Source organism: Neovison vison, chromosome 12 (genome assembly GCF_020171115.1).
Source record: "Neovison vison isolate M4711 chromosome 12, ASM_NN_V1, whole genome shotgun sequence".
NCBI lineage: Eukaryota > Metazoa > Chordata > Mammalia > Carnivora > Mustelidae > Neogale > Neogale vison.
Genome location: NC_058102.1, coordinates 126,613,157 through 126,636,566, shown reverse-complemented (window position 1 = coordinate 126,636,566; position 23,410 = coordinate 126,613,157). Strand labels below are relative to the sequence as shown.

Below are 23,410 nucleotides of genomic sequence, written 5' to 3'. Positions count from 1 at the left end.
GCTCTCTTCAAGTACCAGATCATGTTGGCCAGGGCAACCACGGAAGGGGGCAGATACATGCCACTGTTAGTTTTCTTTGAAACAGAAGCCACACAAGGAGAGCTCTTGAAGGTGTGAAGGCATAAAGGTTTTGAAGACATTCTCTGTAATATAAATGGGGATCCCCTTGCTTTCTTCAGTAATACTTCCATGAAACCCTTAAAAGGAAAGAATGACTGGTAGGATCTGCTAAGAAGGAAGCACTCAATATACCTGTGGCCTATAAAACAGGGAGAGGTGTAAGTTATGAAGGCTTGAAAAGGAAAGACCAAAATAAATGACAATGAAGATCAAAGGCTGGAAGAGGAGGGAAAGGGGTGAGGAGAAGGAGGAGCTAAAAAAAAAAGAAAGAAAGAAAGAAAAGAAAACAGATAAAAGATTTGGACAGGGGAAGGAATGGATAAATAATTTTTTAATTAAAAAAAATTTTTTTAATTTTTTAAGTAGGCATCAAGCCCAACATGAGGCTTGAACTCACAACCCTGAGATCAAGAGTCACATGCTCTATTGACTGAGCCAGCCAGGCATCCCTGAATGGTCATTTTAAAACAACATATTAATAGTGTTTTTCCATGAGTAGTTATATTATAAATTATTTTTCTTATTTTTCTTATATTTTCTTTTCTCTAGTTTCTATGACTTTTACGAGCGTTCACAGCCTTTTCTATTTTTTTTTAAGATTTTATTTATTTATTTTGAGAAAGAGGACAAGTTGGGTAAGGAGCAGAGGGAAAAGCAGACTGGAGTGGGGTGAGAAGCAGAGAGAGAGAGGGAGAAGCAGACTCTCTGCTGAGCAGGAAACCCACTGTGGGGCTCGATTCCAGGACTGCGGGTTCATGACCTAAGTAAGCAGAAGGCAGACTCTTTTTTTTTTTTTTAATTTTTAATTTTTTTTTATTTTTTATAAACATATAATATATTTTTATCCCCAGGGGTACAGGTCTGTGAATCTCCAGGTTTACACACGTCACAGCACTCACCACAGCACATACCCTCCCCAATGTCCATAACCCCACCCCAGAAGGCAGACTCTTAACCAACTGAGCCACCCAGAGGCCCTGATTCACAGCTTTTTTTCAACTGAATGGCTGTATCTTTTTTCTCAATTTTATATAAAAGAGTACACTTAGCCCATTTAGTCTGTAATTTCATCATTCATTGGCTTAGGGTAAGACAGTATGGCAAGAATTTGGGATCTGCTTAACACATAGTTCCTAAGAGACATGTTCAAAGCATGTGGTCACTTACGTTGTATGATCCACCAGTGGCCTGTGATTTTCTTCCCCATGATGAATACTGATTCCATTACCAAGCCCCCATCTGAATGTGTTTGAATCTTGAATTAGGTCTTCTGGGATTGGCTGGTACCACTGACACAGGCTTCCTTTTTCAAAGCTGCAAACTTCTGTAGCTTGAATAGAGTAGAACAAAGACAAATGAGCTAATCACAATAAATGTATCCATGAAAGGTAATTTCTACCCATATCAAGCACTTTCTTACTATTTTTTTAATTATTTCTAAAGCATAATTAAAATAATTAGAAAAATGATTTCTACTATCATTAGAAGAGTTTTAAAGAAATCTATGTGCACTATATTCAAGTAACTACAGCAGCTATAACATGGAAATAAATGCATATACTGAAGAATTTGTTCTGATAAGGAGATGAGATTTTAATTAGGTCCTCAAATAGCAATCTCGGAATTCCAAGTCTCTTCTAAACATTGCTTACCAAGTTCTGGTAAGTCTGTTCTTCTGCCATAGCATTATTACAAAGATGAACTTCAGCTCAGCCTTTGAAGGGGTTAGTCTAAATTCCAAACTCCTTAAGTTCAAAGCAATAATATTTTCCTTGAAAGTTTTCAATGTCCTTGTAATGACTGTAACTTGATATCACATGAAATTACAAGTCTATGGGGGCACCTGGGTGGCTCAGTGGGTTAAGCCGCTGCCTTAGGCTCCAGTCATGATCCCAGGGTCCTGGGATCGAGCCCTGCGTCGGGCTCTCTGCTCAGCAGGGAGCCTGCTTCCCTTCCTCTCTCTCTGCCTCCCTTTCTGCCTACTTGTGATCTCTCTGTCAAATAAATAAATAAAATCTTTAAAAAAAAAAAAGAAAGAAATTACAAGTCCAGTGATTTGTGAAATACATAGGCTGTGTGTGAAATACTCTTTCTTCCTCTCTGAAGATGTCCGTGTGTCTCTCTTAAATTCTCCACTGTTCCTATGTGTGTTGTAGAAGACTCCATATTTTAAATAGTATAAGCAATGTTGGCAAACCATCACCATCTTTTAGGAACTTGAGTTCATGATTTAATGTAAAGTTTGAGAAGGAAACAGAAAAAAAAAGTGATTTTTTAATCCTGACACTCAGGCATGTCATTTAATCTCTGACATTAATAGTGATCATATAATTATATTAATCTTGTAAAGAGATTTAAAATTGTTTTTTCTTTTTTTTCTACTTGTTTCAGAGGTAGAGTCCAGTGATTCAGCAGCTGCATATAACACCTAGTGCTCATTCCATCACCTGCCCTCCTTAATGCCCATCACCCAGTTACCCCATATCCCCACCCACCAGACATTTAAAATTCAATAGGACTCTGTTCTCTATATCATTAAAAAAGAAAATAGTCATTGATTTTTTTAAAATTATAGGACATAAAGTTTTAGTCAAGCAAGACAAATAAGCTCAAAGATCTGCTGTACAACATTGTACCCATAGTCAACAACAATACATCATGCACTTAAAAATGTGTTGAGGGCAGCTCTCGTGTTGTGTTCCTTATAAAATAAAAAGCATTAAAAATGCAAGACCACAGGTAACAGACAGATTTATTCTATGACAGCGGTTCTTACAAAAAGATGGAGGAAGAAAGATCACATAATTTGTTGAAAGTAAGAAATGCAGTTCATGTGTATTCAAAGTAAATCAATAACCCCAGGATTTTAAAATAATAATTTTACAGGAGACATTCATTCAGGACCTTTAAAGAACTTTATCAAAACCGCCTACCCAATCATCAAGGACGCCACTAAAACTGCAAAGGTGAACAAAGAAGTCTGTATTCACTGAAGATACTCATTAGGCGGAATTAATTCTGTGTAAACTTTCAGAAACACAACTTACGTGTGATCAAAACAGGATATGGTCTTCCCACGAGTAAGTCTGAATACCACAGCACTTTCCGTTATATTATCCCCCATCTGCAATGCACCATATGTATCCCTAGCCAACTTGACTTAATGACTATGTTGTCTCATTCACAGAGTGAGTTAGCTTTGATTTTATGAGTTCTGGGGTCTAGCTAAGTTGGTTAATTTATTGTGTATCTATACATTAAGAAGCATTTCTTTTTCTATGTTAAAATAATATGAACCTCATTTGGCTTTTCAAGTTTTAGATTTTCTGCATAATGCTGACAGAAGATAGAACAGAGTTCCACTACACTCTGTATTATCTGCATGGTTTGAACCCTTCATATCATTAAGATACTTGAGAAATATTACAGTATAGGGAATTCATATACCATCCAATAAATAGTAGGGAAGGGGGAAAAAAGCAAAAGTGTTCACTCCTTCTGAGCTTGTGCTTTGCCCCTACAGCCACACAGATCAATTTTTTTTCCTCTAAGATTGTATCTCCGGCTGAGAAGTTCACTTATAAATTAAAAATCTGCCCTAAAAGCCAGAGATTAGCAGATGCCAATAAGTAAAAACCACCTTTCAATAGGACACAGGTGCTGAAGGGCCCATCTGTATTAGTACTGGTTCTTATGAATTCTACATATTTAACATAGTATTCAATTTCTATTTTGGCAATGGCAACATTTGAACAAATTCATCTCCTTTGAGAGTATTATAATACTTCCATTTTAAACATTCCTATTTTGTGAGTGTGAGGAATAGAAGAGAGGCAAATGGTGGAGGTGGGGAGCAGATAAAAAAGAGCTAGTCAATCACAGTCCCAGAGTCCAGTGAAGTCCACGAAACAAGTGTTTTGAATCAAAACTTCAATTTAGAAACACTTACCTCTTGTTGAGCATCACAGAAGAATGCAACGCTGACTCTTCTACTATAATTTTCTATACAAGCAACTTTTACATTTAAGAACCTATTCTGAGCCAAGTCGAAAATTTCTAACTAGGACATGAGGCCATGCTACTTAAAGATCATATTAGTTGGGGAGGGTATGTGCTTTTGGGTAAATTGGAAGGGGAGGTGAACCATGAGAGACTATGGACTCTGAAAAACAATCTGAGGGGTTTGAAGTGGCGGGGGGGTGGAAGGTTGGGGTACCAGGTGGTGGGTGTTATAGAGGGCACGGCTTGCATGGAGCACTGGGTGTGGTGAAAAAATAATGAATACTGTTTTTCTGAAAATAAATAAATTGGAAAAAAAAAGATCGTATTAGTATTGTCTTATCCGTCTTATGCTATGTTTTAATACAAAACAGGAGTTCACCTACCACAGAATGATTCATCTGACTGGTCGGGACAGTCATTTCTAAAGTCACATTTCTGGATTTTTTCAACACAGTGACCATCGGATCTGCAAATAAATTCAGCGTCTGTACAATTGTGTGGAGGCAACGTTCCTGGAGCTGACACTTCTGGTGGAGTTGGGAGGTCCACTGGCAAAGTACCTTGGTCAGGGATGACATACAGGCATAATTCAGTAGATTCTCTATTTAAGATCTGACACAATAAGCTTTTATAAGTACGTTTCACATTCAATATTATAAAGAACATTTGGTAGTCTTTGGTAATATGCTGACTTTCACGTAAGCGTAGAAGTTGGAGTTCTCTGTCTTAGCAACAACAAATAGTTGGATATAAATAGACGAAGGTACAGAGAGAAATTACTGAAAAACTGCTCAAAACTCACTGAATAAATGGGAGGCTCAAGGACAGGGCTGGGATCCCTGGGAATCAAGGGAGTCCCAGACGCTGGCATTAGGAACCAGCGTTAAGGTCTGGTTAAACCTTCTAGTCCACCAGGTAAATAAACATGGCTCTTCCACTGCAACAATTAATCCAGCAGCTCCTCATCTCTGTTTCACCTGCCCTTACATATTCAAAGTTGAAAGAGAGAGATTCATATGCAAGTATTTATATAATTAAGATAATGATTTCTGAAATTACAGAGCTGAGAAGAAATTTAGAGAAGCTAATTTTTACTGTAAGTTAGTCAATCAACATTTATTAATAACACCCCATATCACGGGAATGGGAGGTGTAACTGACTGAAAGCCAAAGGTTTTCATTGCTGTCAAATAATTTACTGAGTAGTGGATAAGGCACTCAGGCCAATCTTTCATTACAGTTCCATAGGATCCATGTATGAGAAAGAGTATAACACCGTGGAAGCAAGAAGGACATCTACCCTGTCACTCCTGCATTCACAGCACAATTCACAGACTGTGGCACATGGTGGGCGCACTATCATCACTTAGAAATGAGTGAATAGACAGACAGACGGATGGATGGATGGATGGATGGATGGACGACAGAGGGAATGAACAGATGGACAACTGGAAGACTGTACAATTTATAGAAAACACATGAAAAGCATACATTAGTTGGGAGGTAGGGAAGACTTCCTGGAAAAATAATGTCTTCAGTTTTTAGCTTTATTTTTTTTTTAAAGATTTTATTTACTTACACGAGAGAGAGAGAGACAGACAGACAGACAGACAGAGACAGAGAGTAAGAGCATATGCACAAGCAGGGGGAGGGGCAGAGGGAGAGGGAGAGGGAGAAGCAGACTCCCCAATGAACACAGAGCCCCACACAGGGCTTGAACCCAGGATCCTGACTGAGATCATGATGTGAGCCAAAGTCGGACGCTTAAACAACTGAGCCGCCCAGACACAAGTTTTTAGTTTTAAAAGATGAGGCGTTGTAGACGAAATGAAAATGGGAATAAGCTCCTTTTGGACAATGAGCAAAGATTTGTGTGAAGGCAGAAAAATATACTGGCCCATCGTTTTTCAAATGCTGTGAGGATTTGGCATGGGGAACATCTTGTGACAGAGTAAGAACGCATGTGATAAAGTCACTAGATATGGTACTAGTTGGGAGACAATTAGCACATCATAAATGAGCTAAGTGGGACCAATTTAGGAGTTTGAAATAAATATAAAAAGCGGTGGAGAAATGCCAAGGTACACAATCTCCACTTTAAGAGATACTTTTCTGGCATCGGTGTGAAGAATGATTTGCAGGTGGTTCTGACAGGAACAGGAACAGCTAAGCTTTTACTTTAATTCCAGGCAACTAAGAAACCAAAGCAGAGAGAGTACGGAGGAAAAAGCAGAGACCTGAGCAATGTCAAACACCCAGTACCTAGAGGACTGGGGATTTGGGTGGTATTGGGAATTTGAGGAAAGTCCAAAAACCGTACTTGGCTTCTCAGCTCAAGTTCTGAAATAATTAAGAACTAATAAGACAAAAGCATATAAGATAAATCAAAATATCAACATTTTATGGATGAAGTTAATAATGATCTATTATCTATAGACAAGTGGTCTTTTAAAGCACAAAACTCAGAAAGCAACAGCCTATCTTATAATCTTATAATCTGTACTGGAAACTTCCAGTTCTCCTTGTACAGAAGGAAGCCTACCGTCGTGAACTACCACAACAAGTTAAGCAGACCTCATTCTCCCTACAGCTAACCAGCTCGAAAAAGAAAAGAAACTAAGGCAACATGTACGCATGCTCTGGCCCTCCTTGCAAACTGGGCAATCCGCTCTGACTTTTCCACGCGGTTAACATTAGGGTTCACTCTTAGGGTTTTACTGCTATGGGTTTTACCAAACGTACAATGATGCTTCCACCATTAGTGTCACACAGAGGAGTTTCACTGCACTCAATTCCTTCATTGTCTGAGTCCCTGGCAACCCTGGATCCTCTTACTGTCTCCGTAGGGTTCCCCTTCACAGTGTCATACAGCTGGCATCATATGTTACCTTTTCAGCTAGGCTTCTTCCTCTGAATAACATGCATTCGAGTTTATTCCAGGTCATTTCAATGGCCTGACACTTCATTTCTTTCCAGCACTGAACAGTATTCACTGCTTTAGAGCATTCAATTAAATGAACACTCGGTTAAATATTTATTGCTTCTCTTGTCAAGCAGGGCGGGACCTTGATACACCTTCCTTATTAGAAAGTATTAACGTGCACTGCAATACCCATCGCTGTCCATTTCTTTTTGAATCTTTCTTTGTGAACACATGCCAGTGTTATTTCCAGGACAAATCATCTGAAGTGAAATTGCAGTTATAGGGTATGTGATCAGTCAACTTAAGCAGTCGTTTTCAAAGTGATTTTACACATTTCCACTCAGAAATGTGTGCATTTCTCATATTCTCTGAATCCAGCTAATACGTAGCATTATCCAAACATCTACCAGTGCAATGGGTCTGAAATAATAATTCCTTCATATTTTAACCTGTATTGCCCTAATTACTGAGAATTTTTCTTTTTAATTTTAGGGGTTACTCAAGTACCTTGCCCTCACTTTTGACTAACTGTTCACATGCCCTGCTCTTTTTTTCTATTGCATTCTTTGCGTTATTTTTTCTTTCTTATTAATTTATAGTTTTATTTCCCATATACTCTATACTAAGCCTCTGTCATTTACTTGCGTGAAAAATACATTCTACTAGTCTATGATAGGTCTTTTCATTTTGTATGGTTTCTTTCAAAATAAAAATTTCTAATTCAATGCCTTCCAATTTATCAGTTATTTCCTTTATGGTACGTAGTTTGAAGCTTCACTGGGAAAAAAAAAATCTTTCCTCCTTTTTTTATCATCAATATTTTTTCTGTGATTTTCACAAAATTTTGATAGTTTTACTCTTCACATTTAGGTCTTTACTCCATCTGGACTTTACTGTTATCTGTTTTATATGATATGAACTTAATTCAATTTTCCTTATATGAGTGTCCAATTTTGGGTCTACTGATCTATTGAGCAACTCAAAATTTTCTCCCTTATTCTATATTTGATCATGAAATGTATTACTCATGTATAAGAATGGATAGAAAACATATATCTGGTTTAAATAGTAATAAAAAAGAACAGCCATAAATCTACCATCCAGCTTATGAAATTAAAATTCACAGCTTTTGAATCCTCCACTGTTTCCCTGCTGACCCCATGCCGCCATCCCTCCAGGTCCGTGGTACGCTGAATCTTGTGTTTTACATTCCTGTTTTCACTGGCTCTTTTCTGAAAGATTTTATTTATTTATTTTTAGAAATAGAGAGCTCGTATAGGGGGAGGGCACAGTGTGGGAAGCAGAGGTAGGGAGACAAGCCGGCTATACCCTGAGCAGGGAGCCCGACATGGGGCTTGAACTCACAACCCTGAGATCATGACCTGAGCCAAAATCAAGAGCTGGACGCTTAGCTGACACAGCAACCCAGGCACTCCATTTTCATTTGCTTTTATCATCTTCCTCATTTGCATATATGTCAGATAATCTACAGTGCCCATTAGCTCATCATGTGATTAAATGAGCTGATGTCGCAAACATCTTAGAACAGTGACTATACAGCTGGAATAGCACGTAGGTCCTTTTTGAATAAATAAACCAGTTAAATTTGAACTTGGATGAATGGACTCCTTCTCTATATGAATTTCGGCAACTTGATTTATTTCCTGAGCAATGTGTATTCACCCATCCATGTTAATAATGTTCTGGCAGTTCACATAGTTTGACTGCTGTATAAGATTTCACTATGTGATCAAATATATCATTTAGCCATTCTATCATCAGTGGGTTTTTTTTTTTTTTTTAGCTGATTCTGTTGGAGGTTTTATTTCATACATTTCTCCTGATGTTTCTAGGAGTGGAATTGCTTAGTCGGAGAGAATAGAGAACTGTATGTCAACTTCACTAGAAAAAGCTGAACTGTTTTCCAAAGTCACTGCATCAATTTCATACCTCCCAGCTGTGTATAAATATTCTGATCGTGTGGCCCACACGCTATCCACTGGTAGATGCAGATTTACGCATGTGCCTGCCACTTCCTCTGCGGTCCATTCCCCTGTGCATCTCAGCCCTTGTTGAGCTCATTTCATCTCTGTCTGATGCTCACGTTTACATAGTTCATCCGGCAAGAGTCTGGTGAAGTCAAGTCTTCTTTTGTGTATTTGCAGATATTATCCTCTTAAAGCCTTTCTTCACCCTCATTCCTGGAAGGTTTTTTTGCTCGAGGCTAATAGTTATTATTTTGCAGGACTTTTAAATTCAATTCAACTCTCTTCTGACTCTCATGCTTGTTGTTGTAAAGTCTGTCGTGAGTCTAACTGTGGTCTTTTGTAATTGTGTTTTAATCTCTGGCTATTTTTAACATAATCCTCTCTTATCTTTGTTGTTTTTCTAATTCGTTTCCAGGAGTCAAGACCTGGACATATTCTTACTGTAGTATTTTGCACAAGGTTCACGACACTTCTAAATCTGTGCCTTATATTAATTTTAAGCCAGTGCAGTCTTTGAAAATGACTTCTTCATTTTCTTCATTCTCTTTCTGGAACTCCAACAGCTTTTATAATCAATCCTTCAAGTAAGTCTACCCCTCCATTTCCCCCCTCTATCTCTATATATTGCACTCTGAAATTCTCTCATACCTATTCGCCCACTGACAAATCAAAACATCGACTTTTATCTTTGAGCTATTTAATTCATGCACTGAGATTTTTATTTCATTTATTTCTCATTTCAAGAAAGCCAACAGGAATTTTTTTTAATGTTCTGTCTCCTCCCCCACAGCCCCCAAACACTTTTTTAAAACAATGTCATGCTATTTTCTTAGGGATTAGAATCCTTTAGTATTTTTAAGTATTTATTAGTTTTCTATTTTTACATATCAAATTTCCACAGACTTTAGAAGTTAAGACTAATAATCAGTTATTGTCTGACACAGTCTCTGGGAATGCAAGGTGCAGAAGAGGCTTAGTGTGGTAGTTCTGACATTGAATCTCTTAAGATTGCAATCAAGATGTCATCCAAGAAAACAATCATCTGAGGGCTGGACTGGGGCTAGCAAATCTGCTTCCAAGGGGGCTCACTCACATTCCTGAGAAGTTAGTGCTTCTATTGGCAGGAGGCCTCAAGTTCCCAGGCATTCCCCACAGGGCTGCTTGAGTATCCTTTTGACATGGTGTCTGGCTTCCCCTCAGACTGAGTGATCCAAGAGAAGACAGAAGTATAGCTTTGGAAACTACTCATAGTCACTGCTGTGTGGGTCAGTGGTTGTACAGGTCAGTGTGAGAGGAAACTGGTACACAGGACATGAATAACAAGAGGGGGGAATCACTGAGAGCTTTTTGACTATGGTTCCATAATTTGCTATGTTCACTTTTCTTTGTCACTTAGTTTGTCCAAGAGTTCTTCTAGATCAACCATGAGTCGTTTCTTTTGGAACCTCACTGGTAGCCCCAGTCCAGGGATGGAATGTTCCTTTAGGCCCTATTTTACCTTTTCTGTCCCCTCATCTAGCCCATATTTTCTTATGTCTTAACTCTGAAATCACATTATGCCTCCTGTTCTATTTTCCCATACTCTGTTCCTCTCATCTGGGGATTTCTCTTTTTTAAGCTTGACTTAACATTTAAATGCATGTTATATTTGACTTTTCTAGATATATGTCATGTTACATTGTTCAGAACACCTGGTCTTTCATATTATTAAAACCAGTAGTCATAACTGCATCCTTAGGCCAGATTTCAATTTAAATGAAGAAACTATTTCCCTTAAGAAGAAATCATGACCATGAATGGGTATCTTAGAAAAAGAAGGTTGATGAGCCAATGCCCTGGAAAAATAGAGACAACTCATTTTTGTATATCAGAAGTGAGCCAGCAATGACAGATAAAAGGACCAGTACTCTGAAACAGAAACTGTAAGATCCTGAAATATTTTGTCCTTATTACTCTGTTAGTCTACCAGAATGAGTTCATCTTAAAAACCAAGTTAAGTCCAATATGTTTCTATTTGATAGCAACGGAAGAGTAAATAGAGAAAAGTGTCTCTTATTCCAGATCCAAACTGGAAAAGGTGGTGTTTGTAGCTGTCTACAAAGATGAAGTTGCAGCTGATTCCTTGACAGCTGGTATGTAGGAGTAAAACAAAGGCCTGAAACATGTTAGACCAAGACACAATTTGGAAACTGAGGCATGCAAAAGACTGCAAGTTTCCTGACACATTCTCTGGCTTGGGCAGATGGTCCAGACTTTCATCCCAAGAGCATGAAAGTCAACTTGCTCTATACTGCAGTGACTTCAAACAGTATTTCCTAAAGTATCATCATACTCTCAACTCAGGTGATACTAGAAATTACTTTATGCAGTTTTGAACAATTTTAATAGTGAAATATATCTAGAACAATACGCCCATTTTAGTCAGTTTGGGCTGCTATACCAAGATACCATAGATTAGGTGGCTTACACAACAAATTCCTAAGAGTTCTGGAGGCTGAATGCCCAAGATCATGGTGCAGCATGGTTGGGTTCTTGATGAGGGCTCTCCTCTTGCTTATGATCTCTTGGGCCTTTCCTTGGTGCATTCATGCAGAGAGAGTTATGTATGTCTCTTCCTCTTCTCCTAAGAGCACTAATCCCATCAGGAGGGCAGCACCTTCCTGACCTACTCTAGCCCCAATTACTTCTAAAAGGCCCCACCTCTAAATACCATCACATTGGGTGTGAGGGCTTCAACATATGACTATTGTGAGGACATAAACATTCAGTCCATTGAAAAGGTTATGACAATTATTTTTCACCTATTTTTAACCTTAAAAGGCTAGTGGTAGTAAAGATAAATGAAAGTAATTATGAAGTCAAACAAACAAACAGAAAAAACACAAATATCTTTGCATGTTGAACAAAATTGCAAAGGTGAAATGTAGATGACTGAAATTTACAATAAGAAGCAGAGATTAGTCTGGCTAATCTGATCTTCTTACGCATCCCTAAGCCACATGGAAACCAACTCCCCCGCCCACCTCATCCTAAGTAAACGACTCAATGTTCTAACTTCTTGCTCAGATGTACTCAATGTTATAACTTCTTGCTCTGTGAATTCTTGTAGCAAATATACTTCATGTTTCCCCAATATAATCTTTCTAATGAAAGAAAACTCACTTTATACTAGACTTCACTTCTTATAGCCATTCCTGCATTGGTAATTAAGAAAATAAAACCAGTATTTTATTTTCTTTTTATCTTCAAAGCCATCTTTTTATTTATCTTTCAAAAATAGTGTATTGGACATTTATTTTTCTCTTTGATCATTTTGTAAAACCAGTATTTTAACACCTCTAGCCCTTGATAAATTATCACCAGTTTCAACATACCTTAACTGTGTGAACTGCTTGACTGATGACATGCCTAGTTCTTCTTTATCTATAGCCAGTAATAATGTCTACGTTTTTCCTGTGACTTCTGATGTTAAGAGATATATTTAATTTAAAAATCTAAAAGTATACTTGAAGATTAGATACAATTGATCTTCAGACAATTGAAAAATCTGAAATATATCCAGAGGAAAAATATACATTTTCCCTATGAGACTGAATACAATAGCATAGCCTTACCCACAGGGTAAAACAACTACATACAGCATAAATATACTGAATGTCTGTATTGAGTCTCTTTTCCAGAAGAGCAGCTTTTACTAAAACTTGGCTATTCTTTGGATATGATTTATAACAACTAAGTGATACAGCTATTCACCACATATTATGCAATCCCTTCTTTCTCTGTCTCCAGTAACAACTCGGCTCTTTTTTTTTTTTTTTAAGATTTTATTTATTTACTTATTTGACAGACAGATCACAAGTAGGCAGAAAGGCAGGCAGAGAGAGAGAGAGAGAGAGAGAGGAGGAAGCAGGCTCCCCACTGAGCAGAGAGCACAATGTGGGGCTCAATCCCAGGACCCTGGGATCATGACCTGAGCCTAAGGCAGAGGCTTTAACCCACTGAGTCACCCAGGTGCCCCTAAAGGAGAGCACAAGCAGGGGAGCTGCAGGCAGAGGGAGAAGCGGACTCCCCATTAGCAAGGATCTCAATATGGAACTCGATCCCAGGACCCTGGGATCTTGACCTGAGCAGAAGGCAAACTCTTAAATGACTGAGCCACCCAGCCACCACAACTCAGCTCTTTTTGAAACATTTTTGCTTTAACACATGCATTCAATGAAGTTTTCTAGGTGGCACCAAGTATTTTCCATCTTTACAAACACTATCACATATGAAAGTGACTACAAGTAGACTAAAGTAGCAGTCGAACAATTTTCAAGCTAAAATCAAAGTATTTTAACAGCCTTCTTCATTTTTGATATTTAGCATTTCTCTCAAAAGATGACAAAATAGGGGCACCTGGGTGGCTCAGTAGGTTAAAGCCTCTGCCTTCGGCTCAGGTCATGATCCCAGGGTTCTGGGATCAAGCCCTGCATTGAGCTCTCTGCTCAGCAGGGAGCCTGCTTCCTCCTCTCTCTGCTGCCTCTCTGCCTACTTGTGATCTCTGTCTGTCAAATAAATAAATAAAATCTTTAAAAAAAAAAGATGACAAAATAAAGGTTTGACTTTACAATAGGTAAGGTTACTTATTTGTCCAATTTTATTTTCTAGAAACAATAAAAATACTAAGTTGAATGGACCACAGGCTTTGGCCAATTTTTTTCATATATATTTGCTACTATTTTCTACATATTTCTAATATATTTCCACTTATTGCTAATATTCCTATATGCTTCCTATATTTTGCAAGACTACACCAAACATACTAAAATCAGAATACTTAAGACTGCCATCATGAGTTTCAAATTTCTCCATTTTTGCCCTGAGGTCTTTTATTAAACTGTAAATATTTCCAATAATTTGCTTTTTCAGAGTCCATATTTCCTTTAGAAAAACAGGGAAGATTTTAAAATGAAATACTTTTATGGAACAGATTATTCTCAGGCAAGCATAACAGACACACCAAATGACTTAAAATTATAAAGTAAAAAGCTGCAGGTGAGGCCTTAAAAACGAAGACAAAAGTACCCAAACTTTTCCCTTTGCCTTTTCATTCATGCTGAAACAAACATTCCTCTTTGCAGAAAGAAGGGTGACTTGAACAAGCATTTACACATAAAGCTGGTGAGACATTGAGGTTAATGAGGAGGGATGCCAAAAATACACAGCTCAGTCAGTTTAACAATGACAACAACAAAACCGTTGGAGGAGGACATCATAAAAATTATGCTTAAGAATCGTATAAATAGTTATCACACCTTCTCAACTGTAAGCCATCATCAGCTGCAAGATATACCACAGACTTCGTAACAACTTCCCTGAAAAAAATAAAACACTAATACCTTGGGATACCTGATAGTCATTCTAATAATTGATATATCTAGCAAGTAAAAATTCTGATATTGCTGAATTCTGAGTTTTTAAAATAGGATGAAAAGCACTTAGGCAATTTTTTTTTTCAGTTTGTACACAGTATGCTGTGATGTCATGTAGTTACGACTTTAGTTTTACAAACAACCCAGCTATCTCACAAATAATCCTTGAGGCAAGATAGAAACTGTTATATGTGGTCTGCTGAAGGGAACACCCTTCTTGCTTTTCTCATACAGTTTGGAGAAAGAGTCATGAAAAACAGATATTTTCTATGGGACACTTATTTTTAAATCTGAATATTGTCTGGCAACAATTCTTACTTAATCATCTACTCTGATGATCTGGTTCAAAGTGAGGGGATTTGACTTTGCCACCATCTTCCATGACTCTCTACTCTGGGAATGAGCAACATCATTATACACTGACACAAAAATAATCATAGGATTCTATTGCATGGTTAAGTTTGTCTACTCTCCCTAGAAATGCAATTAATCTTGCCTAAATGTCTTTTCTCTAGTATCCTCCTGGATTAGTTTTAAAATAATCTATATTCATCAAGATATGAAAACAAAGAAGGTACAATCCATAACAGAGAACAGATTTGAAAATTAAGTTAGAAACAACTGGAAGTGAGAACATGAGAAAGAGCTGACCTAGGAAAGCAAATAATGATGTTGTAGGAAAAAGTGAAAGGAAACTAAGCTCACGGCGTATATACTATTGGGGGAAAACTAATGAAAGTTTGCAGTTAAAAGATTACTAGGCAACACTGTTTTGAACTACGGTAACAATGGGGATAAAAAAAAACAGAAGAAATTTGAGAATTATTTTGGAGTTGGAGTCAGCAAGTTTTGCAAGTAGGCAATCTTAAGGGGAAAGTCAAAGAATACTGTGGAATTTCAATCTGGGTTGCTGGAGAATAGTGACATCATAAAAAGGTATAAGGAATGAGGGAAAAAGAGGCTGATTTTGCGGAAATAGGTAAAAACGGAATAAAGGACTCCTTATGGTCATTTAGCACAAGACGGAAGATACTGGTTATGTGCCAACCCACATTTTGGGGGTTAGGTCAATATTTTGCATCTGTGTGTATGTATTTTTAAGTTTTGTTTTATTATCCAAGGAAGAAAAACACTGTAGATAATCAGTTCATATTGGAAAACAAATCAACATCTGTAAGAGAATCTACATGCGCTGATCCTGTCTCAGCTAACAGAAGAAAAAAAAAAAAAACTGGTCATCATCAAGGGCAATATTTTTATTGAAAGCCGAAATTTTTTTTAAAAGATTTTATTTATTTATTTGACAGAGAGAAATCACAAGTAGATGGAGAGGCAGGCAGAGAGAGAGAGAGGGAAGCAGTCTCCCTGCCAAGCAGAGAGCCCAATGAGGGACTCGATCCCAGGACCCTGAGATCATGACCTGAGCCGAAGGCAGCGGCTTAACCCACTGAGCCACCCAGGCGCCCCCGAAATTTTATTTTTATGTTCATCTTATGGAAAGATGACATCAAATTCCTTTAAGAAACCTATCGTTTCAACAAGCTCTGTGGTTTTAATCCGGTGTTTCTTTTGTTACAAAGCCAACATTAAAACCATATAATTCAGGCAATTTTTAAAATTTCCTATTTTTCATCCAAAACTTGAACCAGAAAATCAGGAGTAATGGTCTGTAACTGATACTTCACATCTCTTCCTCCGGGTCTGGCCACTTCATGCTCTCTCTCTCCTTTGGAGCCATCGGCCACAGAGCGTAAGTAGCAAGATAACCAGAGTAGCAACAGTATCGGCAGTAACTTGTGTTCCCTTCTGTATTGTTTTATGGTCTCCGCTGCCACTGGGGTCACAGTGATGCTCCCTAAGCTCAGACTCGGGGGCGATTTGGGAAAAGCCCTGGGCACTGAAATCACAGGTTCTTAGATGAAACTCTCGTTCTTTCCCTCAACTATGTATATTCATCCCTGCCCTTCAGGCGCTTTACATTTAATTTGTCACATCTATAAAGTAGAATATATATTCTCTTCCCTGTGAGGTTAGTGTTTTTGGTGAGCTGTATGATAGTGGATAACACTGTTCTCCTAACAGACATAATTTGTTACTTTTTAGCTAGGCAGCCGTGGGCAGGTTATCCCCTTCTCAGTGTGCTCCGTAAAACTGGGAGAGCAAAGAGATCAACCCTATCCTACACTTAAGATCTCTTTACTGACAACAAACTAGACGTTATTCTAGACTCTTAAAAGGTTAGAGGATTGGGGGCACCTGGGTGGCTCAGTCACTTAAGCAACCAAGTCTTGATTCAGGCTCAGGTCATGATTTTAGGGTTGTAAGATCAAGCCCCATGCGGGGATCCATGCTGGATGTGGAACCTGCTTATGATTCTCTCTCTCCCTCTCCCTCTGCCCCCTCCACTCCCCCCGCCCACCCATTCGCGGTGCATGTGTCATTCTCTCTCTAAAAAAATAAAACATCAAAATCAAAGAAGTTAGAGTAGTATGTAAGATGGTACATAGGAGTGGTAAATGCTATCAGTATACCGATTCATCACCTCTCTCTCTCTCATGAGGACTTTCTGTATTCCTATCCTTGCCACATCAGTTGAGAAGGTTTCCCTGCCCCCTTGTTAGTCTTGACCACGTGACCTATTCTGACCAGAGGATGTGAACAGACATTGTGCACAGCATGTCCCCACAGAAGCTTTAAGTGTGTTTTCTTTTTCCTGCCCTCTACTTCACAACAAAATATGTGAGATAAGGCCTCCATCCTCTAGCTTTGGTCCCAGATAAACAGGACAGAAGAAACAGAAATACACAACCAGAAGCTCTACAGAATTCAGAAGAGCTCTGAACAAGAAACACATACTTCTGCCATTATTGTTCTCTGCCTGCCCACATGCTTGAGAGCAAGAAATAAATGCCAGTGGTTATAAGCCACGGAGGCTCAGTTTTCAACAAAATCTGGGCTATGAGTGTGTCTTATAAATTATAAAAAATTATAAATCATAAATTTATAATTTATAATACAAATTTATAAATCATAAAAATATATTTTATATAAAAATATATATTATATATATAACAGGTCTGTTATATACGTATTTATATATGTAAAATTTATAAGTTATAAAAATAATATTGTAGCAATAATAGTAAACTAAAATATATATCAAAACTATATAAAGCACTTCAAAAGATATAGGCATCTCTCCACCTTTCTACCCATTTATCCAACAAAGGTTAATACTAGGTAATATTGTGTGCCAGATGCTGTTTAAGTTCTGGACATAAGACAGTGATCAATTAAAAATCACTGCTGTCAGGCAGCTAACAGTATTGTTGGGGAAAACAGAAACAGAACCATAAGGGTGATAGGCGTTACAGAGAAAAATAACATGAGAAGAAGAAAAAAATGTCCATGAGGAGACTGAGGTGTGTGTGTGTGTGTGTGTGTGTGTGTGATGTTCAGAGAAATCCTTACTAATGAAAAAACTTCGGAGCAGATCAGAAAGAAGGACTGAAGGGAGTGGAATATTTATCTCATCTCGGGGATTAAGGACAGGAAGGTGTAGAAGCCCTGAGGCGTAAGTGGGCTGGAGGATTTAAGATTAGCGGAGAGGCCTTGTAGAAAAGAGAAGTCAAGCAGAAGCCCAGGGGTGGTGGGTGAAGTCCCGAGGTACGTGGGCACCAGGCATGCCTGCCCTGGAACCTACTATAGAAGTTGGCTTTTGCTCTCCGTGAAAGAGGATATCATAGGAAGACTTTGATGACAGGAGGACATGATCTTATCTAAGTTTGAAAAAGATCATTCGCCTGCTGTTTGGAGAACAGATTATATTCCCAAGGGCAGAAGCAGAGATCGTTTAAAAGGCAACGATGATAATCCATGCAAACACAGTGGTGGCTTGGACCTTGAACGGGAGCAATCGACTCTGGATATATCTGAAGCTACTGGCGATGCAGATTTCTCATGAAAAATACACAAATAGAAATAAACTGTCATTTACTGAGACAGGGAGGCGTGGAAGAATGGCAAGATGGAGGGGACCATCAGTAGCCAAGAATTCACTTGCAGCCATCAAGAGATAAGGGTGAACTTGTTGAATTCTAATTTCCTTCTTGCTGTTCTTATCCAGAGAAGGATTTGGCTTTCTGCAGAGTTCTGTGGAAACCATGACACAGAGCAGTTAAGGGAACTAATCCTGCCAGGATGATGAGGTAGAGACTAGAGCTGAATCCCACAGTACAACGAAAAGAACCGGAGTCCAGCCCTGACTGTGTCCAGGGAGAGGCTGGTGCTCTTCTAACCAGTAACACTGCAGTGACGGAGCAGGACTGAAGGTTAAGTCTTCAGAACTGAGAGTGCTTTCTACATGGATTATTGCAATTGCTTTTTAAATTACTGTGCCTCTGATCTCTTTGGAAAGGAAGCTGTGCTCCCCCTTGCTGGGCAATTTAAGAGCCTCTAGCCTCTGAGCTTGATAACCAGTCCTATTAGATTGCTACCATTTTTTTTCACACTGCCTGGGTGGAGCTTTGCCTGGGCTGTTTGTTTTAACTTTATTTTAGTTTATCATAGGCTTGTCTTAGGTTATTTCCCTTCATTATCTTTGAGATGTCTATCAGACATCTAAGTTGAGATATTCAGTAGGTAGCTAGTAAATAAGTCTGGATCTCAGGGTAAAGGCTGAGGATGGAAATAGAAATCTGGGAAACATATATTTGTGTTGTTGGCTTTTTTTTTTTTCCATAAAAGAAATGTGTGACACAGAGAAGAAATGGTTGACAGCAATCCTTAGTAATATTTAGTGTAGCCTGACAGGAAACCATCTCTGAAGGTAATGGAGAGATGTATACATTCTCCAAAACAATGTAATTATAAGGTGACCAATTCGGTTGTTATAACCCCTCAAGTATAATGGAATTATGGTTTAACGTCAGACATGATTTCCTAATATTTTCCACATGATGAGACAGAAGCATAACTGATTCAAACCTCTTTACCATGTTTGCAAAGATATTAAGACTAATTACTAGCAAAGATTCACAGTAATCTTTTCCAGAGTTAATACACTAACAGAACAGAAGTGGGTATTTTTAGAATATTGTGGGAATGAAATACTGATTTCCTCCACAGCCTTTTTTTCCCAAGTCAATAGGTTTGAGAATACTCATATGTTAAAATGTTCTTCCTTACCAGAATAGAGGGTACAGTCCATGAATGACAAATCATCGACAGCAATGTCTCCAGTGAAGCCATCTCCTACTGAAGCCTCCACCAACACCTAAGAAAAAAACAAGAAATCTGTTGATACTGAGAAGGACGTTAACTTATGGAACCTCACGGTAGGAGAAAAAAAATCAGAATTTGCTTAAAGAGAAATTCCTTCCAAGCCATTGAAAAAAATACTTTCTGATAGTGTTTCTAAACAGGTATCTTATCCCTACCTAGATAATTCCAGTAAGGAAGCTCCATTCCTTTGTGGGCCCATTAGAACCATGAAGCCCCTTGTGCTTCTAGTGATTTTCCAAAAATTATAATAGATCAGATTTATATCTACTTCCCTATAACTTTCAACAGTTAGTTTAAGACTCACCCCACATTTTTTTTTCTGATCCTTTGAGTATTTGAGGACAAATCGTCTCCTTTTCCCACCTTTGCCCAAAGAGTTTATCTGTTTCCAAGGTCAGACCTCCTCATTGCTCAAGAAATCCAATTTGTGGCCAGAGGGACTTGGCAGCATGTACATTTTTAAGAGCTTTAGAATTTTCTTGCACTGACCTAATTCTGTAACACTTTATGAAACTGGCTAATCGTTATTAGATCTCTTTCAGAACCGCATTAATCACAGCCAACTCCGATGACATCTGTGCTGTTCCAGGAGCACCGATTCCACCAAACCTCCAGGAAAACACGAAATACTGACAAACCACTACAGTATATGGCAGATTGTGATTAGGCCTGAAATTTACTATAATAGAATTAATCATGATAAATTATTTTAATACTTATGCAAATATGCTGCATATTAAAAGGAATCCTGCTATAATTTAATAATGAAGAACTCACGCAAACTCCGAAAACACTTTCTGTTTTCCCATTATTTATATAAATATAGGTTTCTGTCGCCTTTTTCGTCACAAATGCTGTATGTGAGAGCTGAAATTTTATTTCATTTTTTTTTAATTCTTAGCTTCTGTTCAAACTTGTCTCACACATTATTTATGGGTATCTTAGTTGAAGGGGAGTTTTAAAAGATTAAATTCCTAACCTCCAACCTCTTGACATCTTTTCCAACTTTCTAGTCTTTCTTGAGAACTACCCGAGTTTACTCCATCATTTGTCAGTAAGGAAATTAAACAACGTGAGAAAGGTATGTACCAATGGGTGAAGGTAACCCACCTACTACTGCCAGAGGAACATTTATGTACCAGTACTACGGACGAAGTGTCCTGGTGCTTTATAACGGATCGCCCCAAATATAAAAGCACCCTTTGTTTCTCTATGGTCATGAATGAAAGAACTATTATCGACAGAATACAGAAATGCAGAAAGAGGGGTGCCTGGGGGGCTCAGTGGGTTAAGCCTTTGCCTTCGGCTGAGGTCATGATCTCAAGGTCCTGGGATCGAGCCCCGCATCGGGCTCTTTGCTCGGCGGGGAGCCTGCTTCCTCCTCTCTCTCTCTCTGTCTGCCTCTCTGCCTACTTGTGATCTCTCTCTGTCAAATAAATAAATAAAATCTTTTTAAAAAATGCAGAAAGAATACTCAGTAGAAAATCATACAATTATTCTAATAAACAAAAATTCAGCGGTCAGAATTTGGCAGAACATACTGAAAGAAAATATTTTTTTGTTCTATTAAAACAAAGAAGACGGCAGTTGGGTCCTCGAGAGGGAAAAGGCAAAAGCAAAGATTAATTATCAATTAATTCCCTGGATCAATAGGTCTATCTCACTGCAGTACCACACAGGACATGCTAAGAAAGGCTGAGAAGATGCAAGAAAAAGGAAAAATTAGGGTCAATAAGAAACACAATTGACCTTGCTGCACTGCTCATGATTATATTAGTTCATGAATGAGGAGGAAAAGAAAATAATATCGAAGTCCCAAAGTTTATGGAAAGCACCGTGCCTGTCCATATACGTATCTGTAAGCTAACTTTGCGGACATATACATACTTCTCTCCACTTGAGAATGGGGACTCAACTGTTCCAAAGTATTCTTTTTGTTGTCATAATGTAATCACAAATTTAAGCAATGGCCACTTGTGAAAATTATGAATATTCTCATTTGTGGGCCACACGAGGTAAGCACACCTCTGAATGGATGCTGTTTGCAAAAGTTTGTTTCTATTGGAGTTCACCGCACATTACATGAGAAGCATTTTCATAGTGCTTGTATTAGCATCAGGTGCCAAGAAGAAGGCAAAAAAATAATCTGAGGCAGAAGACAGTCGGGTATTGTGCTAAGACACAATGTAATCATAATTTTTGCCAAAATATATTCCATTTCCTAACCCTCTCAATGTTAACATTTTTGAAAATAAACAATAGCTTCACGCTGAAATACTAAAAATGTTAGTTTGTATGTATATCTGCAGTCTCAGCCTCTTTCAAATATTTAATTAAACCAGCCATTAAAAAAAAAAAGAGCCTACGTGGTAACAAATCACATTTTGAGAAAGTTATGAATGTTCAGGTTGAATTCTACCTTTGCCCTATATTTAGATATGGTCTTGCAAAACACTTTGCATGTTATTCTGAGAAACTAGTCCTAAGAAAATAGTCACACACAAAAAAGAACAAACTCAAATGTCTTTATTCTGGAAAATTCACTTTCATTTCTGGTGTTTTTCCCAGAATAAATGGGAGGATGTTAAAACACAAACATTATTGTATGCAGGGCAGCACTACCATTCTGGAAATTAAAGAAGCCACATTTTACTCTTAAGTGCCATTTGTACCTTACTGAATTACTTAAAGGGCAATTGGAAATTAAAGTTTGGTCTAAATGACCTGCATAATCTGTAGAGGCCAATTCTACTTACATTAGAACTATCACTGGCTTGGAAATCTTATAAACTATTCCAGTGCTTCAAAGTTGCTGTTTTCATGGGCTGCCGCATCTAGATGCTCCAACTAAAGACAGAGTGGCCTTGTCAACTACATTCCAACTCGTAGTTCTAATTTAACCAAAGACTCAGCTATTGGAAGGGTCTCAAGACTTGCCTGAACTCATTTGTCTCTATATTTAGGAAGTTCTGAATTACTGGCCAAGCATTTTAAGTAATCTGGAAACTACCATTATTGTATATATGTAACACACCATTTAATCAGAATTTTACTGAAATATCTTTAATTTCCTAAAATATATATGTATCTATATTTGTGAACTAACTCATAGGAAAGAAAAAATGGTATTAACTCAACCTGACACCCCAATACCCTAACCATCCCATGTTTGTAAAAGAATACAAAATTCAAACATAGTATATCGATTTTTAATATAATGCATCTTCAGAAAGACTTGACAGAAAGGATTTCTACTTTAACATTAAAAACAAAAACAAAACAAAACAAACAAACAAAACCCTATACTCAATGTAGAGCAACTACAACTCCAATGCACTGCTGATGGGAATCCAAAATGGTGCAACCACTTTGGAAATGGTTTGGCAGCTTCTTATAAAATTAAACATATGCTTCCCTACAATGTTGCAATCCCACACACAGGTACTGTTTACCAAAGAGAAATGAAGCCATGCCAAGCGAAAACCTGTTCACAAAGTTTATAGCAGCTTTATTTACAATCTTCATCTCCAAAAGCTGAAAACAATTCGAATAACCTTCACCTGGTAAATAGGAAAGCAACTTGGGGGAGATCTATACAATGGAATTCCACTCAGCAATGGAAAGAAACAAACTAGGGGTACATATAACAACAGCTGTGGGTCACAAAAGCATTGTACCTA

At 38.0% G+C, this 23,410-nt stretch overlaps 1 protein-coding gene across 1 annotated transcript in view; it reads right to left on the bottom strand.

The window, feature by feature from the left end:
- MALRD1 (MAM and LDL receptor class A domain containing 1) overlaps window positions 1–23,410 on the bottom strand; it is an 838,152-nt gene that overhangs the window by 529,183 nt on the left and 285,559 nt on the right. The window contains exons 22-24 of the mRNA XM_044228594.1: window positions 19,635–19,722; window positions 4,506–4,682; window positions 1,288–1,450 (exon numbers count right to left, since the gene is read on the bottom strand). Coding sequence (XP_044084529.1) covers window positions 1,288–1,450; window positions 4,506–4,682; window positions 19,635–19,722 — 428 coding nt within the window. The remainder of the gene's footprint in view (window positions 1–1,287; window positions 1,451–4,505; window positions 4,683–19,634; window positions 19,723–23,410) is intronic.